Raw genomic sequence first — 22,831 nt, 5'->3', positions numbered from 1 at the left:
TGTATAGTAGTGTATATTATCTTATTATATTGCCAAAAACATTATTTTAGTCTGTTGCTCCCACCTTCTCTCCAGTTGCGTGATAGTGAACTTTAGGCATGGTGCCGAAGGAAGGTCGGTATTTGTACATGGCAGGGGTGGATGGATTGGTGGGTTTGCTGGACAGGGAACTCTCTAGAAAATGTGGCACAAATTAAATGAATGACTCAACAGTACTGCGATATAATCCAACACCAGATGGCAGTAGAAGTGCAGTTTAGAAAAAGATGATTTAACAACCTGCCACAAGTGCCTACTGGAGACACAAGCAGAATTCAGGCTTTAAATAATTAGGTGAATACACTATTTTTTTTTAATGACGTTTTTTTTTTTTAAATTTAAATAACAAAAAATAAAATAAAATCACAAGCCAAATATGTTTAAAAAAAAAAAAATAGTAAACTGCAAACCATTTGACTGAGTGACTGGCTGTTCTGTAGCGCTACTTGCCTTCGCTGGAGGTGAGTTGACTCTTGAGCTGGTTGTAGCGATCCGCTTTTGGCGGCAGAGGTGGCTGTTTATCCATACTTTTATCATCCACACCATCCAGACTGGTCTTAGACTAAAGCACACACACAAAAAACCTTTAAAAATGGGGGCACCATGCATTTTAATAACTCCAGTTTTCTTTGAAATCTAAATGATGAGCCTGTTTTGATGCCATTATGAACTGCTGGTGTAGCTGTACTTACTACAATAGCAGAAATTATTAAACAGCATTGAAATTCCAGATTGTAGGCAGACAGAATTAAAAGCTTTTGTGGACTCACTTTGCTTCGTAGGATGTTACTATGGATACCATTATCACTGACTTTTACAGTGACGTGCCGGTTAGAGAGGTCAGGGCGGAGGAATGGTGGTTTCAAAGCGATGGGAATTTTCTTCCTGGGATCAGAAATATACCTGTAGAGCAGATATACACCAATGACAAGATGTATGTTGAAATGTTTTCCTTCCAAAACCTCACAGGTTAGATATTTTTAGATAAAGCATATCAATTCATGGGTCAGACTTAATCAGTGTATACCGCAATCAGATATCCACATGTAACTTCTCCAAAGCTTAAAAGAATGGTTAATAAAAATGATAATTGTGTCATCATTTACTCATGTTTACTCATGTTATTTCACACCCACATGACTTTCTTTCTTCTTTGGCACATGAAAAGAGTAAATTTTGAAGATTTTGATTCTGTTTAAAAGTTTGGGGTCAGTTTTTTTTTTTAATACTTAAAAGGATGCTGTAAATTGATCAAAAGTAAAAAAAAAAAAAAAAAAAAAGTACATTTCAAATAAATGCTGCTTTTTTGAACTGTCTATTCATCAAAGAATCCTGAAAAAAAAATAAAAAATAATAATAATAATCTATTATCGATTCCACAAAAATATTAAGCAGTTTTCAACAGTGATAACAATAAGAAATGTTTCTTGAGAACCAAATCAGCATTTAAAAATGATTTCTGAAAGATCATGTGACACTGAAGACTGGAGTAATGATGCTGAAATGTAGCTTTGACATCAGAAGAATAAATTACATTTTAAACTAGATTCAAATAGAAAACAGTTGTTTTAAATTGTAATAATATTTCACAATATTACTGTTTTTACTGTATTTTTGATCAAATAAATGCAGCCTTGATCCCAAACTTTTGAACAACAGTGTATGATAGCTTCCATTCGTAAGAGTCTGATTCATTTACAAAACAGACTGATCTGTTTCTCGAGTTCTTGAGTCAAAAGAATGATTCACTCATGAATCAGATGTTACTTCTCTCATGAACTCTCATGATTGTGCCAAGGAGAGCTAGTAGAGATTAAGATTTTCAGTTCATAACTATTTCAATTTTGGTCTGCTCTCAAAAAGCTATTCTATGGCTTCAGAGGCCTTGGAACATAGTGCAAGTACTATAGTGCACATAGTATAGACCACTCCTGAGGTGCTTTTGTGCCCTTTTTGAAAACTGAAAACATCAGACAGTGTTCAGAAGAAAGAAAGTCATACTCATTTGAAACAACTTGGGGGTGAATAAATGACAAGTTTTTCATTTTTGGGTGAACTACTTCTATCATTTCTATTTCTGATTCAAGGAACGATTTAATTTGTCCTGTGGAAAAAAGTAGCAAGTTTATAGCAATTTCCTTTTGTTCTGCAACAAGTCATTAACCTTGACTCTGAGTTTATATGGCAATCACTTTCTCTCCCCCCATTGTTACATGACCTGGTTCAAATCTTCAGTGCTATACGCTCTTCCTGCTCGGAGTGTCATAATACAGGCAAGAAAAACAGGACGCAATCTACCTTCCTATGGACCTCTATTCTTCTGAAATCCCTCTAGACTGTCTACAATGATAAACAACCTCCATCTCTGTCTTCTGTTTATATTTATTACAGTGATTATTAATGGCATCACACATTTTAAAGCATATTACCTTCTTGATTAAGTGTTTTAGATTACACACAATATAGTGCCACACTGTCTTCATTATCGAGAGCATTGCAAAGAGTATTTTTAAATGTCATGGTGTCATTTTCTGTTTCATTTCAAAATGTGTGTCCTGAGAATTGTGTGCTTGATTATAAAATATATTTGAGACTATAGACTATATACAGTATCTCACAGAAGTGAGTACACACCTCACATTTTTGTAAATATTTTATTCTATCTTTTCATGTGACAACACTGAAGAAATGACACTTTGCTACGATGTAAAGTAGTGAGTGTACAGCTTGTATAACAGTGTAAATTTGCTGTGCCCTCAAAATAACTCAACACACAACCATTAATGCCTAAACAGCTGGCCCCAAAAGTGAGTACACCCCTAAGTGAAAATGTCCAAATTGGGCCCAAAGTGTCAATATTTTGTGTGGCCACCATTATTTTCCAGCACTGCCTTAACCCTCTTGGGCATGGAGTTCACCAGAGCTACACAGGTTGCCACTGGAGTCCTCTTCCACTCCTCCATGAGGACATCACAGAGCTGGTGGATGTTAGAGACCTTGAGCTCCTCCACCTTCCGTTTGAGGATGCCTCACAGTAGGGTTTAGGTCTGGAGACATGCTTGGCCAGTCCATCACTTTTACCCTCAGCTTCTTTAGCAAGGCAGTGGTCATCTTGGAGGTGTGTTTGGGGTCGTTATCATGTTGGAATACTGCCCTGCGGCCCAGTCTCCAAAGGGAGGGGATCATGCTCTGCTCATTCATGGTTCCCTCAATGAACTGTAGCTCCCAAGTGTCAGCAGCACTCATGCAGCCCCAGACCATGACACTCCCACCACCATGCTTGACTGTAGGCAAGACACATGCTTGACACCCTCTGAACCAAATAAGTTTATCTTGGTCTCATCAGACCACAGGACATGGTTCCAGTAATCTATATCCTTAGTCTACTTGTCTTCAGCAAACTGTTTGCGGGCTTCTTGTGCATCATCTTTAGAAGAGGCTTCCTTCGGGACAACAGCCATGCAGACCAATTTGATGCAGTGTGTGGCGTATGGTCTGAGCACTGACAGGCTGACGCCCCACCCCTTCAACCTCTGCAGCAATGCTGGCAGCACTCATACGTCTATTTCCCAAACACAACCTCTGGATATGACGCTGAGCACATGCACTCAACTTCTTTGGTTGACCATGGAGAAGCCTGTTCTGTTAAACTGCTGTATGGTCTTGGCCACAGTACAGTACAGAATAGCTCTTTCAGTGTTATCCTGAACATTGTATAAGCATTAATTTCATGTTTCACTAAACAGAAGAGAGGCTCTCGGGAGGTCACATCCTTTTGATTTTATCTGCAAAAACGTCTTGGCTTTCATAGACAACCTAGAAAGTGGTGGAAGGTCTCGTTTTGTTAAGTTTCGTTACAAGTTGAAATACAACATGAAATTTCTTACATATAGCCCCTAAATTTTAAGTAAAGAGTGTACACAGTGAAGTTGGTACTTACAGTAACCCCGTAACTGTCATCGTCCCGGCTAGTGGGATGCTTGGCGCTCTTTTTATTTAGTGCTTTTTTTCATATCACATATTTTAGTAATCATCATAAATTAGATATCATTCGAAAGATATGAACTCAAAATTCACTCCGTGAAAACCATTTTGAAATTGGACGTTGCGTTATCATGGAAATGTTATTCTAATTTATTTTAGTGGGCTCCTCCCCTAGTGGGCTGTGTCAGGTTTCATATTACAATTGTTTTTTTTTATTACTTTATATTTAAAACTTTTTCTAATCTTGACAAAACACATATCGTTGGAAACGTCGGAGTCTTACGGCTCCATATTTGTTACAGGAGGGTGCAAAATTTCAATGGAATGTGGGTGACACCCGCTGGATATTTTTGGTATAGCGCCTAAACAAAATCTCACTATTTGATAGCAAATTTAGAGTAAAAATATTTGATAAAATATTATTTAGTACAGTACATTTGATTTACAGTAAATATAAACTTCTATAACTTTTTCATACTTATTTTTTTGAAGTGCTTTCACTTCATGAATAATCTACTGAGTGTCTTCTTTAAAACGAGACCAACCATATTGGATACCTTATTGGTTTGGATAGTGCATTTTCATGTCTAAGCTCAAAAAGGAGGGTGACGACTATTTACAAGGGGTAAATAGTCATTTGTAGCATTTGCCAAAGAGTAATGTACATTGAATCCTGTTTTGCAAATGGAAAATAACACAACCTAATGCAAATTCATTCAAAGTGAAATACCCATCTGTCTGTTCCAAAATGGCTCATAGCAAATGCCAAGCAACCAGCTGTCAGGGGCCGTGGAAACACACCGTGGCTGGTGTCTTTCACACATTTCCGGTATTGGTGCAGGTCACTGTGATTTTGCCAAGTAAGACATGTTAAGACAAAATATGTTGATCCAGGAACAACATTCCAGTCTGAAAATTTAGTCTTAAACCTATTCCTACCCCTACCCCTAAAATCTGATTGGTTGTTTGGAATGTTGTTCCAGGATCAACAAAGATGTTTATCCAAGAACGTCTGACTTGGCAAAAATCACAGTGACCATGGGTGCGCATGCTTGTGACTCTCACTGATTACGAACATGAATATATGTGTGTGTGGAAGCCAGTTTCTCATTTACCTAGGAGCAAGCGGACTGCATAAGACGTGTTTCACGTTGCCACAGCAACCCCGAGTGAATGGATTCACTCCTCCTCTGAACTTTCCTGTCACCTGAGAACAGAGAAAGAGAGAGAGAGAAAGAGAAAAAAATCTACTTTCAGCATACTGAGGAGAGTGGAAAACAACTGTCCTTGACCCAAAGAACTGTAATGTGCATTGAAAATAACAGGCTTTGTAACAGATGTCATGCACAAACAACAGAAGGCAATCAAGTTGAAAAGACATAAAGGTTATTCTGAGTGGGTGTGCAATTCTGTCTCGACATGTGCGTATGTTGTTACACAGACCAGATTAACATATTTAGTGGCATGTAATTTGGTTCACCTGTTCATTTGTGGTCCGTCCTCTGGCTACAAGAACCATGTGAAACCCAGTGAGGCCCATAACAGGGATAAAGAACAGGCCAGTCACACACATTACCACAAGACTAGACAGCAGGAGAGTCAAGGAGCCCATAAAATCACAGCCAAGCAGAACATTTTTGATTTTTCATACACAGCTAAAGCCCAAAGTGTACTTCACTTTTTAAGCGTACGCGAGGGTCAGCGTTCAGTGTGCGTAACGCAAATTACATCATCAGAATATGCGCGTACTGTGCGACCACCGCCGGATTTTTGCAGTAGGCCCTCACTGCAGAACACTCGAGATCCAGGGGACGGAGTTGGGTAGGTTAAGGGATATGTAAAGTGGGAGGAGTTGGATCCAGATCCAGGGGGTGGAGATGGGTAGGCTTATATCCGGGGGGGGCGGAGTCCAGTAGGTTAAGGGCTATGTAACGTGGGAGGAGTTGATCTAGATCCAACTCCACCCCCTGGATCTTGTGTTCTGCAGTGAGGACCATCTCGATTTTTGTACTTTGTACCCGCAGGTCGCTCAGGTCACTCAGGTCACACATGTGCATTTAATTTTTATGCAGTAATTACTGTATCCACAAGGTGGCAACCGTGTCCTGTGAGTGCCGATTCACAGGGTAGTCGATGAAAGACTGCATAAACAGAAGAGAACGGAATGCGTGCAAGCTACAGCAACAATGGAGACCTACACAAACGAGAGATTGTGCAAAGAGGTCAGAAAGTACTTTCATTTGTACTCTAGCATGAAAGAATACAAAGATGTTTATATGGGTTGTAACTCATAAGCCCGGAACACACCAAGCCTTTGCCGACGAACTAGTGGCGACGAAAGCAGACTGCGGGGTTGACTCACGTCGGCAGCGTCTGGGTCCAAAGTTGCCCTGACACACCAAACCGACACCCGACGGCCAAGTAGCACGTCCGTTCTACCCCTGCATAAGAAGAAAGCTTCGACGCCGATTCTACATGTCGAATCGCCCTAAAAAAAGCAGACGAGGACCAACTTCAGCCGATGGTGTGGAACACACTGAGAAAACTTAGTTGGCCGACGAACAAGAACTGCCCGACGGCCGACCGTCGGCTTGGTGTGTTCCAGGCTATAGGGGTATCGCAATTTGTCGAAATGCGCATGTGTCGAATACCTGTGTACGAGTCAAGTTAAGTATACTTTGCAAGGCTTTGCGTTCAGCTGTGCAAAGAAAGAAGTATACTTTGGGCTTAAGTGGAGCACGATTGTGAGCCAATGAGATCTCACTGTGGGCGTGGCCACCTTGTCAGACAAACAGTGTTGTTATTGTTAAAACTAAAGCTACTAAAAATCAGAAGTAAAATATAAATATTACATGAAAAATGTAAACTTAAACGAAAATTGCTTTTGGCAAGGAACTAAAATTTCAGTTAAAGTACTAAAATTAGTAAGACTAAAACAATGAACAATAAATTAAAGCTATATATATATATATATATATATATATATATATATATATATATATATATATATATATATATATGTGACCCGTCACGGAAACCAGGGACACAAGTCGGCAGCACAACTCTCGAGCAAAATGAGAAAGAAGCATTTTTTTTCAAAATTGGTGATTTTCGTTTTTTTGCAGAATCTGTTAGTTGAGATCATGAAGAAGCCTTTCCGTGTTTGAGATAGAAGTATTGGTATATTTAAAAGCGTACATTTTGAGGTTGAAATCGGCTTGTTTTTCGGAGACTCTAGCACGCAGTAGGGGCGTGTCATTGTCTGTGTGTATTTCCATACTGGGAAGCGTGGCTACTTACTATGCAGCGCTCTGGCCGGCTCTAGCTGATATCAAAATTCAATGAATGTTTTGAAGTACTTCTTCGACAAGCCGGATGCTTATGAACAAGCGCTCACTGATTCTGAAGACGATCTGAGCGACGATGAAAGCGGCATAATAAGACATTACCTCTCTGGAGTCGGGTAACGCGCCGGCGCATTTTGCAGGATTTTTTTCACATTGCAGCAAAACAGACTTAAAATACTCCGTCATTTTTTGTCATAGAGACATAAGTAATATATCAATTGAAACTATAGAATGTCTTCTTTTATTTGTGAACGCTCAGAGTAAAAACAAAATGTTGTGCTTTTTGAAAAATAAAGAAAACTAACATTATGTGTGATCTCTCGTCTCCCTCTGAACGAAGTCCAATCTGATAGTTCTCAGAAAATGAACTGTAACTTAGTGAATACTAATCATAAAAAAATTATACTTAGCCTATGTCTGAAAAAACGTTGAAATGTCAAGTGTTAAAATGTGTAAGTCAAATCGAAAACAAACCTTCTGTGTTTATGTAATCTGTATGAAAAGAGAGCCATGTCAGAAGTCCGTGATTCAGCTCATTATCTGCTAATGCGGCCACGCCCACGGAGCCAGCGCTATTCAGACGCAAATTCTGAGTCGATGCATGCATTCATCGTCTCAATCGTGTATTTACTGACTTGAAAATAGTTTTGAATAGCCATAGTTAGCGATCTCTGGCCTCTCTGTTAGTCCAGTTATTTCCTGGATTGCCTATTCTTCTTTAACAGGCTTCTCAGGTGAGAACATTTCATTTCATGATTATAGTGACCAAAATGATCACGGTTATCACAGAATCCTGTTCAAAAAGTCAATTCACCAAGTTTTATGTGGAAAACCAGCAAATAAAAAATAAAATTAGCATCAATAAGTACTTTTTCTTTACATAAACATTAAAATAATAACATTAAAAATGATGGGCAGATTTTAAAGGAGTGTCTTGCAACATGTTATCTACAATGCACAAGTTCAAATAGAGTTTTGACAAAAAAGTCACATATTTCAGCCTCTAAATCATTTTTATAAAAGTCAAAAAAGATAAATTACTGACATTTACAATGCACATTAACCTTTATTATTAATAGTATGCGGTCCATGCAGCTTTACAGGGGGTATGGCTTATCTAAATGAGATGTAAATGAGCCCTATTGCCACTCCCAGCAGATGAGAACAGGCGAGAACTGCAACTTTAGAGGCGTTTTTCTCCCTATAGAGCTTTCTTGATTGCCTACCTTCAAATGGCCACAACTTCTCCAAATATTATCAGATTTCCATGTGTCACACATCGTTGGAAAGCTTGGAGACTGCACTTTCAGAATCTGTGAATAACTCAAAATGCCCCAAAACCGACTTGTGTCCCTACTTTCCGTGACTGGTCACATATATATATATATATATATATATATATATATATATATATATATATATATATATATATATATATATATAGTCAAACCAAAATTTATTCAGACACCTTGAACATTTCATTCATTAATTAATACAGTTTATTCACTATAGTTTAAGTTGACAAGATCTCACAGTTAAACTGTGTCAGAAAACATTAATCTTAATTATGTCACATAACACTTAAGCAAAACATGGTCAGGTCAAAGTGTCTGAATAATTTTTGGTTCCAAATTTTTATCAATTTTACTGGTAGTCCACTGTATGAAGAATTTTTGGGTATAATATGTCACAGTTTACTTTATTTTGCTATCCTCACTTACATAAATGAACTATAGTGCCCTGCACCCACTAGTAAAAATATATCAAAAATATAAAAAATGTCTGAATAATTTTTGGTTTGACTGTATATACTGTGTGTGTATATATATAAATGACACAATGAAACTAAAAAAATAAATAAAAAAAATAGCTAATTCAAAATGTAACACTAAAATGACAAAAAAAATAAAATAACCCAAAATATTTTTTTTCCAGGATTCTTTCTCACCTCACTTTTGATTGGTAGGCAAGTCAACTTATTAAATGCAACAAAATGAGATTTCATAAAATTTGTTCTTCATGGAAGGATACGTCACAGTTGAGTGGAGTGCACTCAGCGTCTCAAGGTGGTGTAACACGAACAGCAGGCCAAAGGAAAATACGCCCACCATGTGAACACTTAGAGACAGCAGGAACAAGAAGAAATAGCGATAATTCCTCCGGCCAATGCAGTTGTTCACCCATGGGCAGTGATGGTCAAACTCCTACAGCGAGAAGAAAAGTATGTATGTGTGTGAGCGCTGGCACAGTGATCATTTTGTATTACGCAGGAATGCTGGTATGCGTGTTCCTATGCATCTCACCTCCACACAGTTGTCACACACACTGCAGTGTGAGCAGCGCGGAGGTCTGTAGAAGTGGCACGTGGCACACCACTTCATCCGCACCTGAATTCCCTTTATCTCCACGTTTTTATATAGCGGAGCTCGGAAGTCATCGTCCTTGTCTTCGTCCTCATCCGCTGTGATTGACAGAGAAACAGAAGGAAATTTCAACATTCACTTTAACGTTGTGTGTGTCTTGCAGTATTCTAGACATCCTAACTATGGACCTACTGTTGTACATATCTTAATCTCCAGACATTTGAAATGGAGAATGAATTGGGAAACCTAAATTATGACCGGATCATACCTCTGGGAAAAACTCCAGGGTCCATGAAGGTGGCCAAGCTGAAGTTGGCCAACACAAAGAGGAAGATGATGCCATTGTATAGAGGCACAACAGGGGAGATGGCCTTGGTTAACCACGGACACCTGAGAGGGTACAAGAGAGACAGAAGAATGCTAAAGATCAAAGCTGGATGAAGAATGTCTCTGTGTGGTTGTTCATTTTTTCATTTTAATTGAATCCCTTGATGATTCATGCAAACTTGCGAGCAACCTTATGCTGATTACTGACAAAATATTGAACAAAAATGATAAAGTAAAATCATATTTGTGCAGTTATGTTTACTCTAGTGACAGACTAATTAATAAGCCGATTAAAAATCATTTTGGCTGATTACTGCAGCTAATTTACTCCCCCCTTGGGTCAGTTAAAAAATGCACAATTTTTAAATATTATTTGATTATTAATGTTGCTGTCATTTTTATTATTATAATTAAAACAATAAAACATTGTTTGAAATGAAATGACAACAATAATTTAATACTAAAAATAACTACAATTTTATTTTTATTTAAGAATTTAAATTGATACATATAAATAACAACAATTTTATTTTTATTTAAGAATTTAAATTGATACATATAAATAACAACAACAACAACAACAATAATAAAAACAATAATTAAAAAATAATCTATTATGGCAGTTTACCATTTTTATTATTTATTATTTATAATATAAAATATAGTATATTATATATATATATTATACATTGTATATTATAAATAATAAATTAAACCATAATAAATGTTTAATTATTGTTTTTATCATAGTTGTTGTTATTAATATGTATCAATTTAAATTATTAAATGAAAACAAAATTATAGTTATTACTAGTATATCATTATTGTTGTTGTTGTCATTTTCGTTATTGTAATTTAAACAAAACATTGTTTGAAATGAAATGACAACAACAATACTAATAATTATAATTATATAATAATACTTGTTTTGCTCAAATGAAATGACAACAATAATTTAATACTAATAATAATAACTATAACTGTATTTTTATTTAATTTAAATTGATACTACATATTAACAACAATAACAACAACAGTAAAAAATAATCTATTATGGTAATGGTTTATTTATTATTTATAATATACAATTTTCATTATTATTATTATCATCATCATCATTAAAAATAAATATTTAAATATTTATTATGTGCAGCTCCCACATTAATTCAATTATATCTATGTGGCGAACAGGGCGGGCGAGAGCCGGGAGGGAACGGGGCGAGGCCGGTGATGCGAGAGATAATGAGCTCCACCTGCGAGGCGCACCGGCCTTGAGTCTCTCACGGAGGAGCTCACTATCTCTCGCGTCACCGGCCTCGCGCCGTTCCCTCACGGCTCTCGCCCGCCCTGCTCGCCACAATCAACCATAAACATAGATATCGTTACTGGTTATTAAATAAACGTATACTAATCAACCAATACTTCAGTTCACAAAGCAGAGCGTAGCAATGTCTTATGGGTAAACTGCTTATGTAGGAAATCAACTAATGGTGCCCAACACATACAATATAAGACATTTAGCAAGATGACATGTTGTAGTCCATGACTACCATAGCACCTTTCATAATACACCCTATAACTGGGCTCTACTCAGGTCTCATTTAAGATGGGTTAACAGGCAGAGCAGAGCATATATATATGAGCACTTCTAAACTTGGACCTGAGTCTATTACATTTCGTTTTCTGGCCAAGAACCGCCCATTCAGACAGGAAGACGCCATTGGATCGACATGTAAAGTGACCAACCACACTTATTTTAGAGGTACATAAATCTACAATATATTCATAGTGTAACCACAATGCAAATAAAATCATCCAAAGAAAGCTTCAGAAGTCTTTAAGAATGGCTGTGATTACATTTCTTGCCTATGCTAAGGTTGTGTATGTGTGTGTGAGTAGTACAGCAGATGTATAATAAAGCAACAAGCCACTCAAGGACATGCTTTACAGTGATTTTACCAGATTTATTTGATAAAAACAGCATTGTTCAACAAATAATTACATTTAATTATAGCAACAATTATAATAAACAATATTTCCATTAAGTAATATAGTCCATTAGCCTAACTGCAGACCGTTTATAGTTGCCAAGCAACTGTTACTGTATATTGGCTATTCCACAGCAGCTTCGAACACACCTCATCCAATCAGATTTTAAAGCTGGAACGACCTATAACTCTCTAATCCCTCCTGCTACATCTATTCTCTCTCTGTAGTCAGTAGATCACAGTACTATTCTCTCGAACCCGAGGGAAAAAAGCACTAACTCATACTTCATCTGCACTGGAGCAATGCCAGGATCTTCTGAAAGGTGAAGTCTGTCACCTTTATCTCACTGATGAGATACGCTACACATTCCATTCAGTTTTCTTTCAATTAATTTTTTTCCCCGTCATTTTAATCAGAGACCTAACAATGCAGTCCTGAGAATACAAAGCAATAATGAAGTTGAAGGTAAGAATGATAAAGAGAGCAGATTCACCACCCTCAGACACAACAGAGCAAAACAGATGGAATAACTACTCCTTCACGCATAATCCAATCACAAACAGACGACCTCAGAATCAATCCATGCTGTGGGCGAAGAAATAAAAGCCTGTTTTATCGGCCGCATGAACATCTCCTTGGGGGTAAACAAGAACGTCAGGGAAATTATGGAATAAATACACTGCCTGTGAAATGCAATAACCCTTGATCTGCATCTGCAAGTGTCTTGCTCTATGTGAGACAGACAGCAGGCTTAAAGTGCCCTTCATCTGAAAGACAATGCAGAGGTTTCTAGGTAAAGTTGGTCACATTATTTCTTAGCTTATACATTAAAACCAAAAACAGGCTAAAGGCTTGTTGGCCACACAAGCACACACACACACACACACACACACACACACACACATATTCAATATTTATAATAATAATAATAATAATAATAATAAAAAATGTTACTTGAGCAGCAAATCATCATATTAGAATGATTTCTGAGGGACCATGTGACAACGAAGACTGGCGTAACGGCTGCTGATAATTCAGCATTGCCATCAAAGTAATAAATTACATTTTGAAATATATATTCAAATAAAAAAAAAAAAACAGCTATGTAAATTGTAAAAATATTTCACGATATTACTGTTCTTCTTACTGTGACCCTGGACCACAAAACCAGTCATAAGGGTCCATTTTTTGAAATTGAGATTATACATTATCTGAAAGCTGAATAAATAAATAAATAAATAAATAAATAAGCTTATTGCTGAATAAATAAGCTTTCTCAATTACTTTCTTTCTCATTTGTTCCTGAATTTCTTTGGATCTCAACATGATGTGTAGCTTTTGAGGATCTTTTGGTCTACTTCACTTTGTCAGGCAGGTCCTATTTAAGTGATTTCTTGATTGCGAACAGGTGTGGCAGTAATCAGGCCGGGGTGTGGCTAGAGAAACTGAACTCAGGTGTGAGTATATCACACCACTGTATATTCATGGTAGGAAATTGACAAAAATCTTCATGCAACATGATCTTTACTTAATGTCCTAGAGATTTTTGGCATAAAAGAAAAATCGATAATTTTGACCCATACAATGTATTGTTGGCTATTGCTACAAATATACCCGTGCGACTTATGACTGGTTTTGTGGTCCAGGGTCACATATTGCCAGGACTCTAGACATAAACCTAGACCGACAAGTCGACAAATTCATCAATTCCTTCTCTGTGTACATAATATGCAGTCAAACTGTTATGGTATGCATTTTAACAACATGACTAAAAGTGCATTAATTACCTTCATGAAATAATCTATGGTTAATTTCTTTAGTCAGGGCTACAATGGAAATTGCCACTTCTCCATTCCATTGGCGACTCCTACCAAGAATTAAACCAGCAAACTTTGTGTTAGCAGCCATGCCCAGATCCTAAACCTACGTTTACCTGCAAGCTTCTGGTATAAAAGATCCCCCTATGTTAGTGTAAATTACACAGGCATTTTAACAACCCAAGGGCTGAGCTGGAAGGGTGTATATTAGGTTTAATTTAGGACATTCCCTGCAGTGTGTCTAACGCCTAGCTTCTCCAAACATTAGCATATCTGTGCCAGAGGCAGTCGCTTTTAAGGAGCCATATATCTGTGAGGATTATAATTTGCCAACAAGATCAATATAGATAAAAGGAACAACCCTGTCAACAACAGCTTTAGGGAGCACAAATCTTTTAAACTGGTACTAGGTAATTCATAACTATAAGAGATAAAAGGAAAAAATACATTAAATATGCTAGAAACTACTGTGCAGATAAAAGAGAGTGACATCACAGACCAACAAATCTGGATGGAGAAATAACTGAACAATTAAAGGTAGGGTAGGTAATTTTCAATACCGAGCTAGCTTTGAAAGCGTAAGAGGCATTCTGGTTGTGGTGCTTGTGACTGGCATCTGTCTTATAGTGATACAATGAATCTGGAACGATCCTGATATTTTCAATTCTGAGCTTAGTTTTAACAGCAGATGGCGCTCTTGGCTAGTTTTTACCAGCACACTCTCAAACGCTCATGAAAAAGACTGCTGGACAGCGCTTGTGTGTTCGGCTGAGTCATGTAAGTGGTTAAATATACTTGCACCTCATCTCAGAATGCTTTTATGATGCGATATTTGTAATTCGCTTCAACCTTTTCAAACTTTATGAACAAATATTTTAGGTTTAAGTGGTCTGTGTAAACGAACTGGAAGTAGTGCCACCTGTTGTTAAAAACTAAGCTCAGAATCGATTCAAGAGAGAATCACGATACATCGGAAAATATCAGTATCGCTCCAGATTCTTCGCATCGCGAATCAATTCGATGGATTTTCCCAGCCCTAGTTTTAACTCTGCATAGCGTGAAACGCACTGATGACGTGTGATGTATGCACCAGCAGGGCGCGTGAGGATATGTAAAAACATATGTTGATAGGCAGGTAGATCCGATTGTATCCCTAGGACCGAGGGATATGACTGGACAAACATTTTAGGGCCCTACATAGGGGTGGGCGATATGATCAAAATCTATTTCACGATATGAGAAATTTTATTTCACGATAACGATATATAATCACAATATAGTTATACTTAAAGTGTTATTTATCTAATTTCTAAAAAATAAGAAAAAAGAAGCAAATTACAAACAATAGGACATATAAAATATAAAGAAATATGAAGTTTTTCCAGGTTTATTTAACATGTAGTTAGAATTAGTACAGAAATGTAATATTCAAATGTAATATTTAAGTCTTGAATATAAGTCTTAAATATAAATGTATTTTTATTAAAGCTAAAAAATGTTATTCAGTCAAGAACAGTAAGTTATTTTCTCTTTTGTTTGATTCACATTAATGAAAGGTATATTAGGCTGCTGTCACTTTAAGACCAAACACACAGATACTAGGACTGGGCGATATATCGCATGCGATTGTCACGCGCATTTCGTCAGTAAAGCCGGTTCCCTGATTACCGCTAAATCGCCATCACCTGCTTTCAAATGGAGCGGCATTTAATAGACAGAGCCGTAGATCAATGACAAGCGACGCAATATCGCGTTCATTATCGAAGGCGATTCATCTGCGATAATGAACGCGGTATTGCGTAGCTTATCAGTGATCTACGGCTCTGTCTATTAAATGCCGCTCCATTTAAAAGCAGGTGATGGTGATTTAGCGGTAATCAGGGAACCGGCTTTACTGACGAAATGCGCGTGACAATTGCATGCGATATATCGCCCAGCCCTAACAGATACACATCAGTTTTGAACCCAACTGTTTACTTTCACTTGAGACAAACAGCTGTGTTTACCTAAAAATGACGGGCATTTTGACATAACTGCATGTGTATTCGACCATTCAAGCGTAATAAGACGTAAAAAATGACTGAATTTGCGATCACATGCTAAGAGACGTGGCTTCCTGCGCTTAGGCTGTGTGTCAGTCAGTGCGAGCACTTTTCACTGCTTATTGTGCTTAATAGCACTTTTTAACATTGAGTACTTCTCAAATTCGCGATTGATTTACATACCGTGATATATACAATATAGAAAAATCTATAAAAACGATAGTGGTAACGATATCGTCATAGCACCCAGCCCTAGTCCTAATATAAATACATATAAATATATTTAGACCACTTAACTTAGTGATTTCTATTGGGATGTGAAGAGACTTTAAACCAGCATAACAAAAATTGTTTTTGAAGCAAATCACCTACCGTGCCTTTAATAATAAAAAAATATATTTTATACATGAATGAATGAATGGTCTAACAGAGAAGCTATTTATTAGTGGTGCTTGATAAGACAGTTATCACAATTACTACGTTCATACCTACTGTGGTAAAATAAAATAAAAAAATTGAAATAAAACTGACAGGGTGCTGCAGGTGGTTTCCAAGGCATTACACAGGTTGGGAATATGATTTGAATTGTTCAAACCCCTGATCATATGTATGAAAAATAATAATTGTTATACATGTCTTAACAACCACCAGTAATAAATATGTATAAATATCTGCTTGGATCTGACAGCAAGTCATCAAACTGTTTTTTTCCCCCTGTATAGGCGTGTGACATCATTTATATTCAGCATACACACCTCCAAGATGCACTGGGATGATGGATGTATTTCAGTGATGTAGATCCCATCTGACTACACAAATAACATATCTAAGTGCCAAAATAGAGGCAAAAGCTCTTGAAGTACCACCTATCATATCTGCCAGAGTGGAAATGCAACATCAATGCTAAGTATGTGTTTGTTGTACACATTTTTTGTCCTCGCATTTACTGCATGAATGCCATCTTATGCCTGCAGAGATAAGACAGTCTTCACAACTGAATTCACACCTCTATTATCTGTCTTTTTTTCCTTCACTTCACTCCTCAAGTTATTCCAAAGCAGTATGTGCCAATTAGTGAACCCTAGGAGTCCTGTATCTACAATAAACATTGTTTCATTAATCAACGTGTGAAATCTACATGATTTATAATGGAGCAGAAGAGTGCAGAAAAAGAGGAAGATTGTGATGCGCTTGAATACAGGAGAACATTAATCAGTTAGACAGGTGCTTACTGAGGGAACGTTGAGGCGCTAACGTTGTGTGGTGAACCGATCCACCCTGGAGCTTCTCACAACAGAGAAATGAAACATGTTATTCATTAGAAGGACTTCCTGTAATGCCATCCTAAAAGAAAAATGTTCGCCTCATTAGAATCTTATGAAAGTAAATGACCACTCCAGAGAGTAAGGTAGTGTGTGTTTGTGTGTATAGTACACACACAAGGTTCAAAATTAACATTTGCCAAGCTTCAAATACAACGAGCAGCGATGGCGGGCCCAAGCCCGGTGGCACCGCCACCCCGGTGGCTTCAGGGCAACTGTGCACAGCGGGCAATAGGCACTTAAAACGGTTAAACATCAAAGGACTATGTCAAATTCACTCCACATTTACTGCACTACAAGGTGCCACTATAGAGCCCCTCCTCCCTGCCCATTTTCAAAGGATTACATGTGCCAAGTTTTAACATTATTCTGATGAATTTTGAAGCAAATCAGGTAAAAATAAGAGGGTGATCTCAATGTATGCTGAAAGTGACACATTTTCTGCTTCCAGTTGGTGGCGCTATGACTTTGAATCACAATAGTCACATCCATGTGATCAGCCTTGTACAACGAAGACTAAGCCGAAGTTTCATCAAAATCAATTAATGTATGCAGAAGTTATAACACTTTGTTTCCCTTTTCTTGCCATAAATTCGTTGCCTCGCCACGGCCAAACCGTTTGAGATATCCAAAATCCGTTTGCAATTAAACAACTTCAATGTGTTAGCAACAAGTTAAAAAAAGCTTGGTGTAAATTGGATAAACCCTGTAGGAGTAGTAGTATAAAATTCATAGCCTGTTTTTTCAAAAAATTAACATTCAAACCAAAATAGCTGACTTCCTGTTGGTCGGAGCTAATGAATGTAAATTAGAAAATTGTCCGGCTTGATGAGAACAATATGTGTACCAAGTTTGGTGACTGTAGGAAAAACAAACCCCCCCACTTTTGTCAAAAGGTGGCGCTACTGAGCCCCTCCACCACGCCCATTTCTATGGCTTTGTCCATGTCTACTGGTTGACAATATTGATGTGTGTGTCGAGTTTCATGCAATTTGAAGCATGTTAAGAGCCTCAAAAACACTCAAGAATATTATTACAGTTTGACCTGTTGCCATGGCAACAATATTTCAAATATCAAAAATCCTGTCATAGGTCTACATCTGCTGTGTATTGACATTACACTGATGAAGTTTGAAGCAAATCAGGTAAAAATAAGAGGGTGATCTCAAAACATTTCAAAAAGTGATACACTTCCTGCTGCCAGTTGGTGGCGCTATAACTTTGACTCACAATAGTCACATACATGTGATCAGACTCCTATAACGAACACACTTGTGAAGTTTCATAAAGATCAATATATGTATGCAGACGTTATAACACATTTCCTGTTTCCTTTTTCTCGCCATAAATTCGTTGCCTCGCCACGGACAAACCGTTCGAGATATCAAAAATCCCCTGGCAATTTTTAATCATCAGTGTCTTGACTTCATGCTGACCGAGTTTGGTGGCGATCGGATTAATCGTCTAGGAGGAGTATATCAAATTCCAGAGCATGCGTTTTTCAAACAACCCTTAATAGCTGACTTCCTGTTGGCGTGACGTTTAACTTAGAGCACGAAAGTTGTTCGGCCCGATGAGGTCTATATGTGTACCGAGTTTCAGACTAATACGTGCAAGCGTGTTTAATATATGGACCAAATTTTCAGACCTTTTTCAAGGGGGCGCTGTTGAGCCCCCCTGCCACGCCCGGGTACCAGCTTCTGCCCGGCCCTGTTGGCCGCGGATTCCAATGTGTGTGCCAATTTTCAAGAGTTTTTGAGCATGTTAAGGCCCCCAAAAAGCCCCGGAAGACGGAAAAAAAATAAAAAAAAAAAATAATAAAAAAAAAAAAAAAAAAATAAATATAGCTGCGAGCAGCGATGGCGGGCCCAAGCCCGGTGGCACCGCCACCCCGGTGGCTTCAGGGCAACTGTGCACAGCGGGCAATAGGCACTTAAAACGGTTAAACATCAAAGGACTATGTCAAATTCACTCCACATTTACTGCACTACAAGGTGCCACTATAGAGCCCCTCCTCCCTGCCCATTTTCAAAGGATTACATGTGCCAAGTTTTAACATTATTCTGATGAATTTTGAAGCAAATCAGGTAAAAATAAGAGGGTGATCTCAATGTATGCTGAAAGTGACACATTTTCTGCTTCCAGTTGGTGGCGCTATTACTTTGAATCACAATAGTCACATCCATGTGATCAGCCTTGTACAACGAAGACTAAGCCGAAGTTTCATCAAAATCAATTAATGTATGCAGAAGTTATAACACTTTGTTTCCCTTTTCTTGCCATAAATTCGTTGCCTCGCCACGGCCAAACCGTTTGAGATATCCAAAATCCGTTTGCAATTAAACAACTTCAATGTGTTAGCAACAAGTTAAAAAAAGTTTGGTGTAAATTGGATAAACCCTGTAGGAGCAGTAGTATAAAATTCATAGCCTGTTTTTTCAAAAAATTAACATTCAAACCAAAATAGCTGACTTCCTGTTGGTCGGAGCTAATGAATGTAAATTAGAAAATTGTCCGGCTTGATGAGAACAATATGTGTACCGAGTTTGGTGATTGTAGGAAAAACTAACCCCCCCACTTTTGTCAAAAGGTGGCGCTACTGAGCCCCTCCACCACGCCCATTTCTATGGCTTTGTCCATGTCTACTGGTTGACAATATTGATGTGTGTGTCGAGTTTCATGCAATTTGAAGCATGTTAAGAGCCTCAAAAACACTCAAGAATATTATTACAGTTTGACCTGTTGCCATGGCAACAATATTTCAAATATCAAAAATCCTGTCATAGGTCTACATCTGCTGTGTATTGACATTACACTGATGAAGTTTGAAGCAAATCAGGTAAAAATAAGAGGGTGATCTCAAAACATTTCAAAAAGTGATACACTTCCTGCTGCCAGTTGGTGGCGCTATAACTTTGACTCACAATAGTCACATCCATGTGATCAGACTCCTATAACGAACACACTCGTGAAGTTTCATAAAGATCAATATATGTATGCAGACGTTATAACACATTTCCTGTTTCCTTTTTCTCGCCATAAATTCGTTGCCTCGCCACGGCCAAACCGTTCGAGATATCAAAAATCCCCTGGCAATTTTTAATCATCAGTGTCTTGACTTCATGCTGACCGAGTTTGGTGGCGATCGGATTAATCGTCTAGGAGGAGTATATCAAATTCCAGAGCATGCGTTTTTCAAACAACCCTTAATAGCTGACTTCCTGTTGGCGTGGTGTTTAACTTAGAGCACGAAAGTTGTTCGGCCCGATGAGGTCTATATGTGTACTGAGTTTCATACTAATACGTGCAAGCGTGTTTAATATATGGACCAAATTTTCAGACTTTTTTCAAGGGGGCGCTGTCGAGCCCCCCTGCCACGCCCGGGTACCAGCCTCTCCGGCGTCCTAATGGCCGCGGATTCCAATGTGTGTGCCAATTTTCAAGAGTTTTTGAGCATGTTAAGGCCCCCAAAAAGCCCCGGAAGACGGAAAAAAAAATAAAAATATAGCTGCGAGCAGCGATGGCGGGCCCAAGCCCGGTGGCACCGCCACCCCGGTGGCTTCAGGGCAACTGTGCACAGCGGGCAATAGGCACTTAAAACGGTTAAACATCAAAGGACTATGTCAAATTCACTCCACATTTACTGCACTACAAGGTGCCACTATAGAGCCCCTCCTCCCTGCCCATTTTCAAAGGATTACATGTGCCAAGTTTTAACATTATTCTGATGAATTTTGAAGCAAATCAGGTAAAAATAAGAGGGTGATCTCAATGTATGCTGAAAGTGACACATTTTCTGCTTCCAGTTGGTGGCGCTATTACTTTGAATCACAATAGTCACATCCATGTGATCAGCCTTGTACAACGAAGACTAAGCCGAAGTTTCATCAAAATCAATTAATGTATGCAGAAGTTATAACACTTTGTTTCCCTTTTCTTGCCATAAATTCGTTGCCTCGCCACGGCCAAACCGTTTGAGATATCCAAAATCCGTTTGCAATTAAACAACTTCAATGTGTTAGCAACAAGTTAAAAAAAGTTTGGTGTAAATTGGATAAACCCTGTAGGAGCAGTAGTATAAAATTCATAGCCTGTTTTTTCAAAAAATTAACATTCAAACCAAAATAGCTGACTTCCTGTTGGTCGGAGCTAATGAATGTAAATTAGAAAATTGTCCGGCTTGATGAGAACAATATGTGTACCGAGTTTGGTGATTGTAGGAAAAACTAACCCCCCCACTTTTGTCAAAAGGTGGCGCTACTGAGCCCCTCCACCACGCCCATTTCTATGGCTTTGTCCATGTCTACTGGTTGACAATATTGATGTGTGTGTCGAGTTTCATGCAATTTGAAGCATGTTAAGAGCCTCAAAAACACTCAAGAATATTATTACAGTTTGACCTGTTGCCATGGCAACAATATTTCAAATATCAAAAATCCTGTCATAGGTCTACATCTGCTGTGTATTGACATTACACTGATGAAGTTTGAAGCAAATCAGGTAAAAATAAGAGGGTGATCTCAAAACATTTCAAAAAGTGATACACTTCCTGCTGCCAGTTGGTGGCGCTATAACTTTGACTCACAATAGTCACATCCATGTGATCAGACTCCTATAACGAACACACTCGTGAAGTTTCATAAAGATCAATATATGTATGCAGACGTTATAACACATTTCCTGTTTCCTTTTTCTCGCCATAAATTCGTTGCCTCGCCACGGCCAAACCGTTCGAGATATCAAAAATCCCCTGGCAATTTTTAATCATCAGTGTCTTGACTTCATGCTGACCGAGTTTGGTGGCGATCGGATTAATCGTCTAGGAGGAGTATATCAAATTCCAGAGCATGCGTTTTTCAAACAACCCTTAATAGCTGACTTCCTGTTGGCGTGGTGTTTAACTTAGAGCACGAAAGTTGTTCGGCCCGATGAGGTCTATATGTGTACTGAGTTTCATACTAATACGTGCAAGCGTGTTTAATATATGGACCAAATTTTCAGACTTTTTTCAAGGGGGCGCTGTCGAGCCCCCCTGCCACGCCCGGGTACCAGCCTCTCCGGCGTCCTAATGGCCGCGGATTCCAATGTGTGTGCCAATTTTCAAGAGTTTTTGAGCATGTTAAGGCCCCCAAAAAGCCCCGGAAGACGGAAAAAAAATAAAAAAAAAAAAAAAAAAAAAAAAATAATAATAATCCTTAGAAGAACAAGAGGGCCCTGCGCGAATTTTCGCTTGGGCCCTAAAAAAAAAAAAAAAAAAAAAATAATAATAATCCTTAGAAGAACAAGAGGGCCCTGCGCGAATTTTCGCTTGGGCCCTAATAATAATCCTTAGAAAAACAAGAGGGCCCTGCGCGAATTTTCGCTTGGGCCCTAAAAAAAAAAAAAATAATAATCCTTAGAAAAACAAGAGGGCCCTGCGCGAATTTTCGCTTGGGCCCTAAATAAAAATGGCATTTTAATGGTGACCCTGTAGGGTTTGCAACTTAATAAATGGCCACCATGAAATCAAAATTGACGGAATATTGCAGTATTTATTATAAGTTAATTATCAGTGGACATCATTATTTAATTCAAATTCATGTGCTTCCCCTCCCTCTTACA

General features: G+C 38.1%; 1 protein-coding gene across 1 annotated transcript in view; it reads right to left on the bottom strand.

Annotated features, from left to right (window-relative positions):
• The window catches only part of zdhhc8b (zinc finger DHHC-type palmitoyltransferase 8b), an 82,585-nt gene that overhangs the window by 7,489 nt on the left and 52,265 nt on the right, over positions 1 to 22,831 (bottom strand). The window contains exons 2-9 of the mRNA XM_048188675.1: positions 10,002 to 10,123; positions 9,674 to 9,831; positions 9,402 to 9,574; positions 5,504 to 5,606; positions 5,139 to 5,230; positions 810 to 942; positions 490 to 601; positions 65 to 174 (exon numbers count right to left, since the gene is read on the bottom strand). Of these exons, the coding sequence (XP_048044632.1) occupies positions 65 to 174; positions 490 to 601; positions 810 to 942; positions 5,139 to 5,230; positions 5,504 to 5,606; positions 9,402 to 9,574; positions 9,674 to 9,831; positions 10,002 to 10,123 (1,003 nt within the window). The remainder of the gene's footprint in view (positions 1 to 64; positions 175 to 489; positions 602 to 809; positions 943 to 5,138; positions 5,231 to 5,503; positions 5,607 to 9,401; positions 9,575 to 9,673; positions 9,832 to 10,001; positions 10,124 to 22,831) is intronic.

The sequence above is a fragment of the Megalobrama amblycephala genome, linkage group LG4 (genome assembly GCF_018812025.1).
Source record: "Megalobrama amblycephala isolate DHTTF-2021 linkage group LG4, ASM1881202v1, whole genome shotgun sequence".
Lineage (NCBI taxonomy): Eukaryota > Metazoa > Chordata > Actinopteri > Cypriniformes > Xenocyprididae > Megalobrama > Megalobrama amblycephala.
This window is presented reverse-complemented; position numbering and strand designations above follow the sequence as displayed.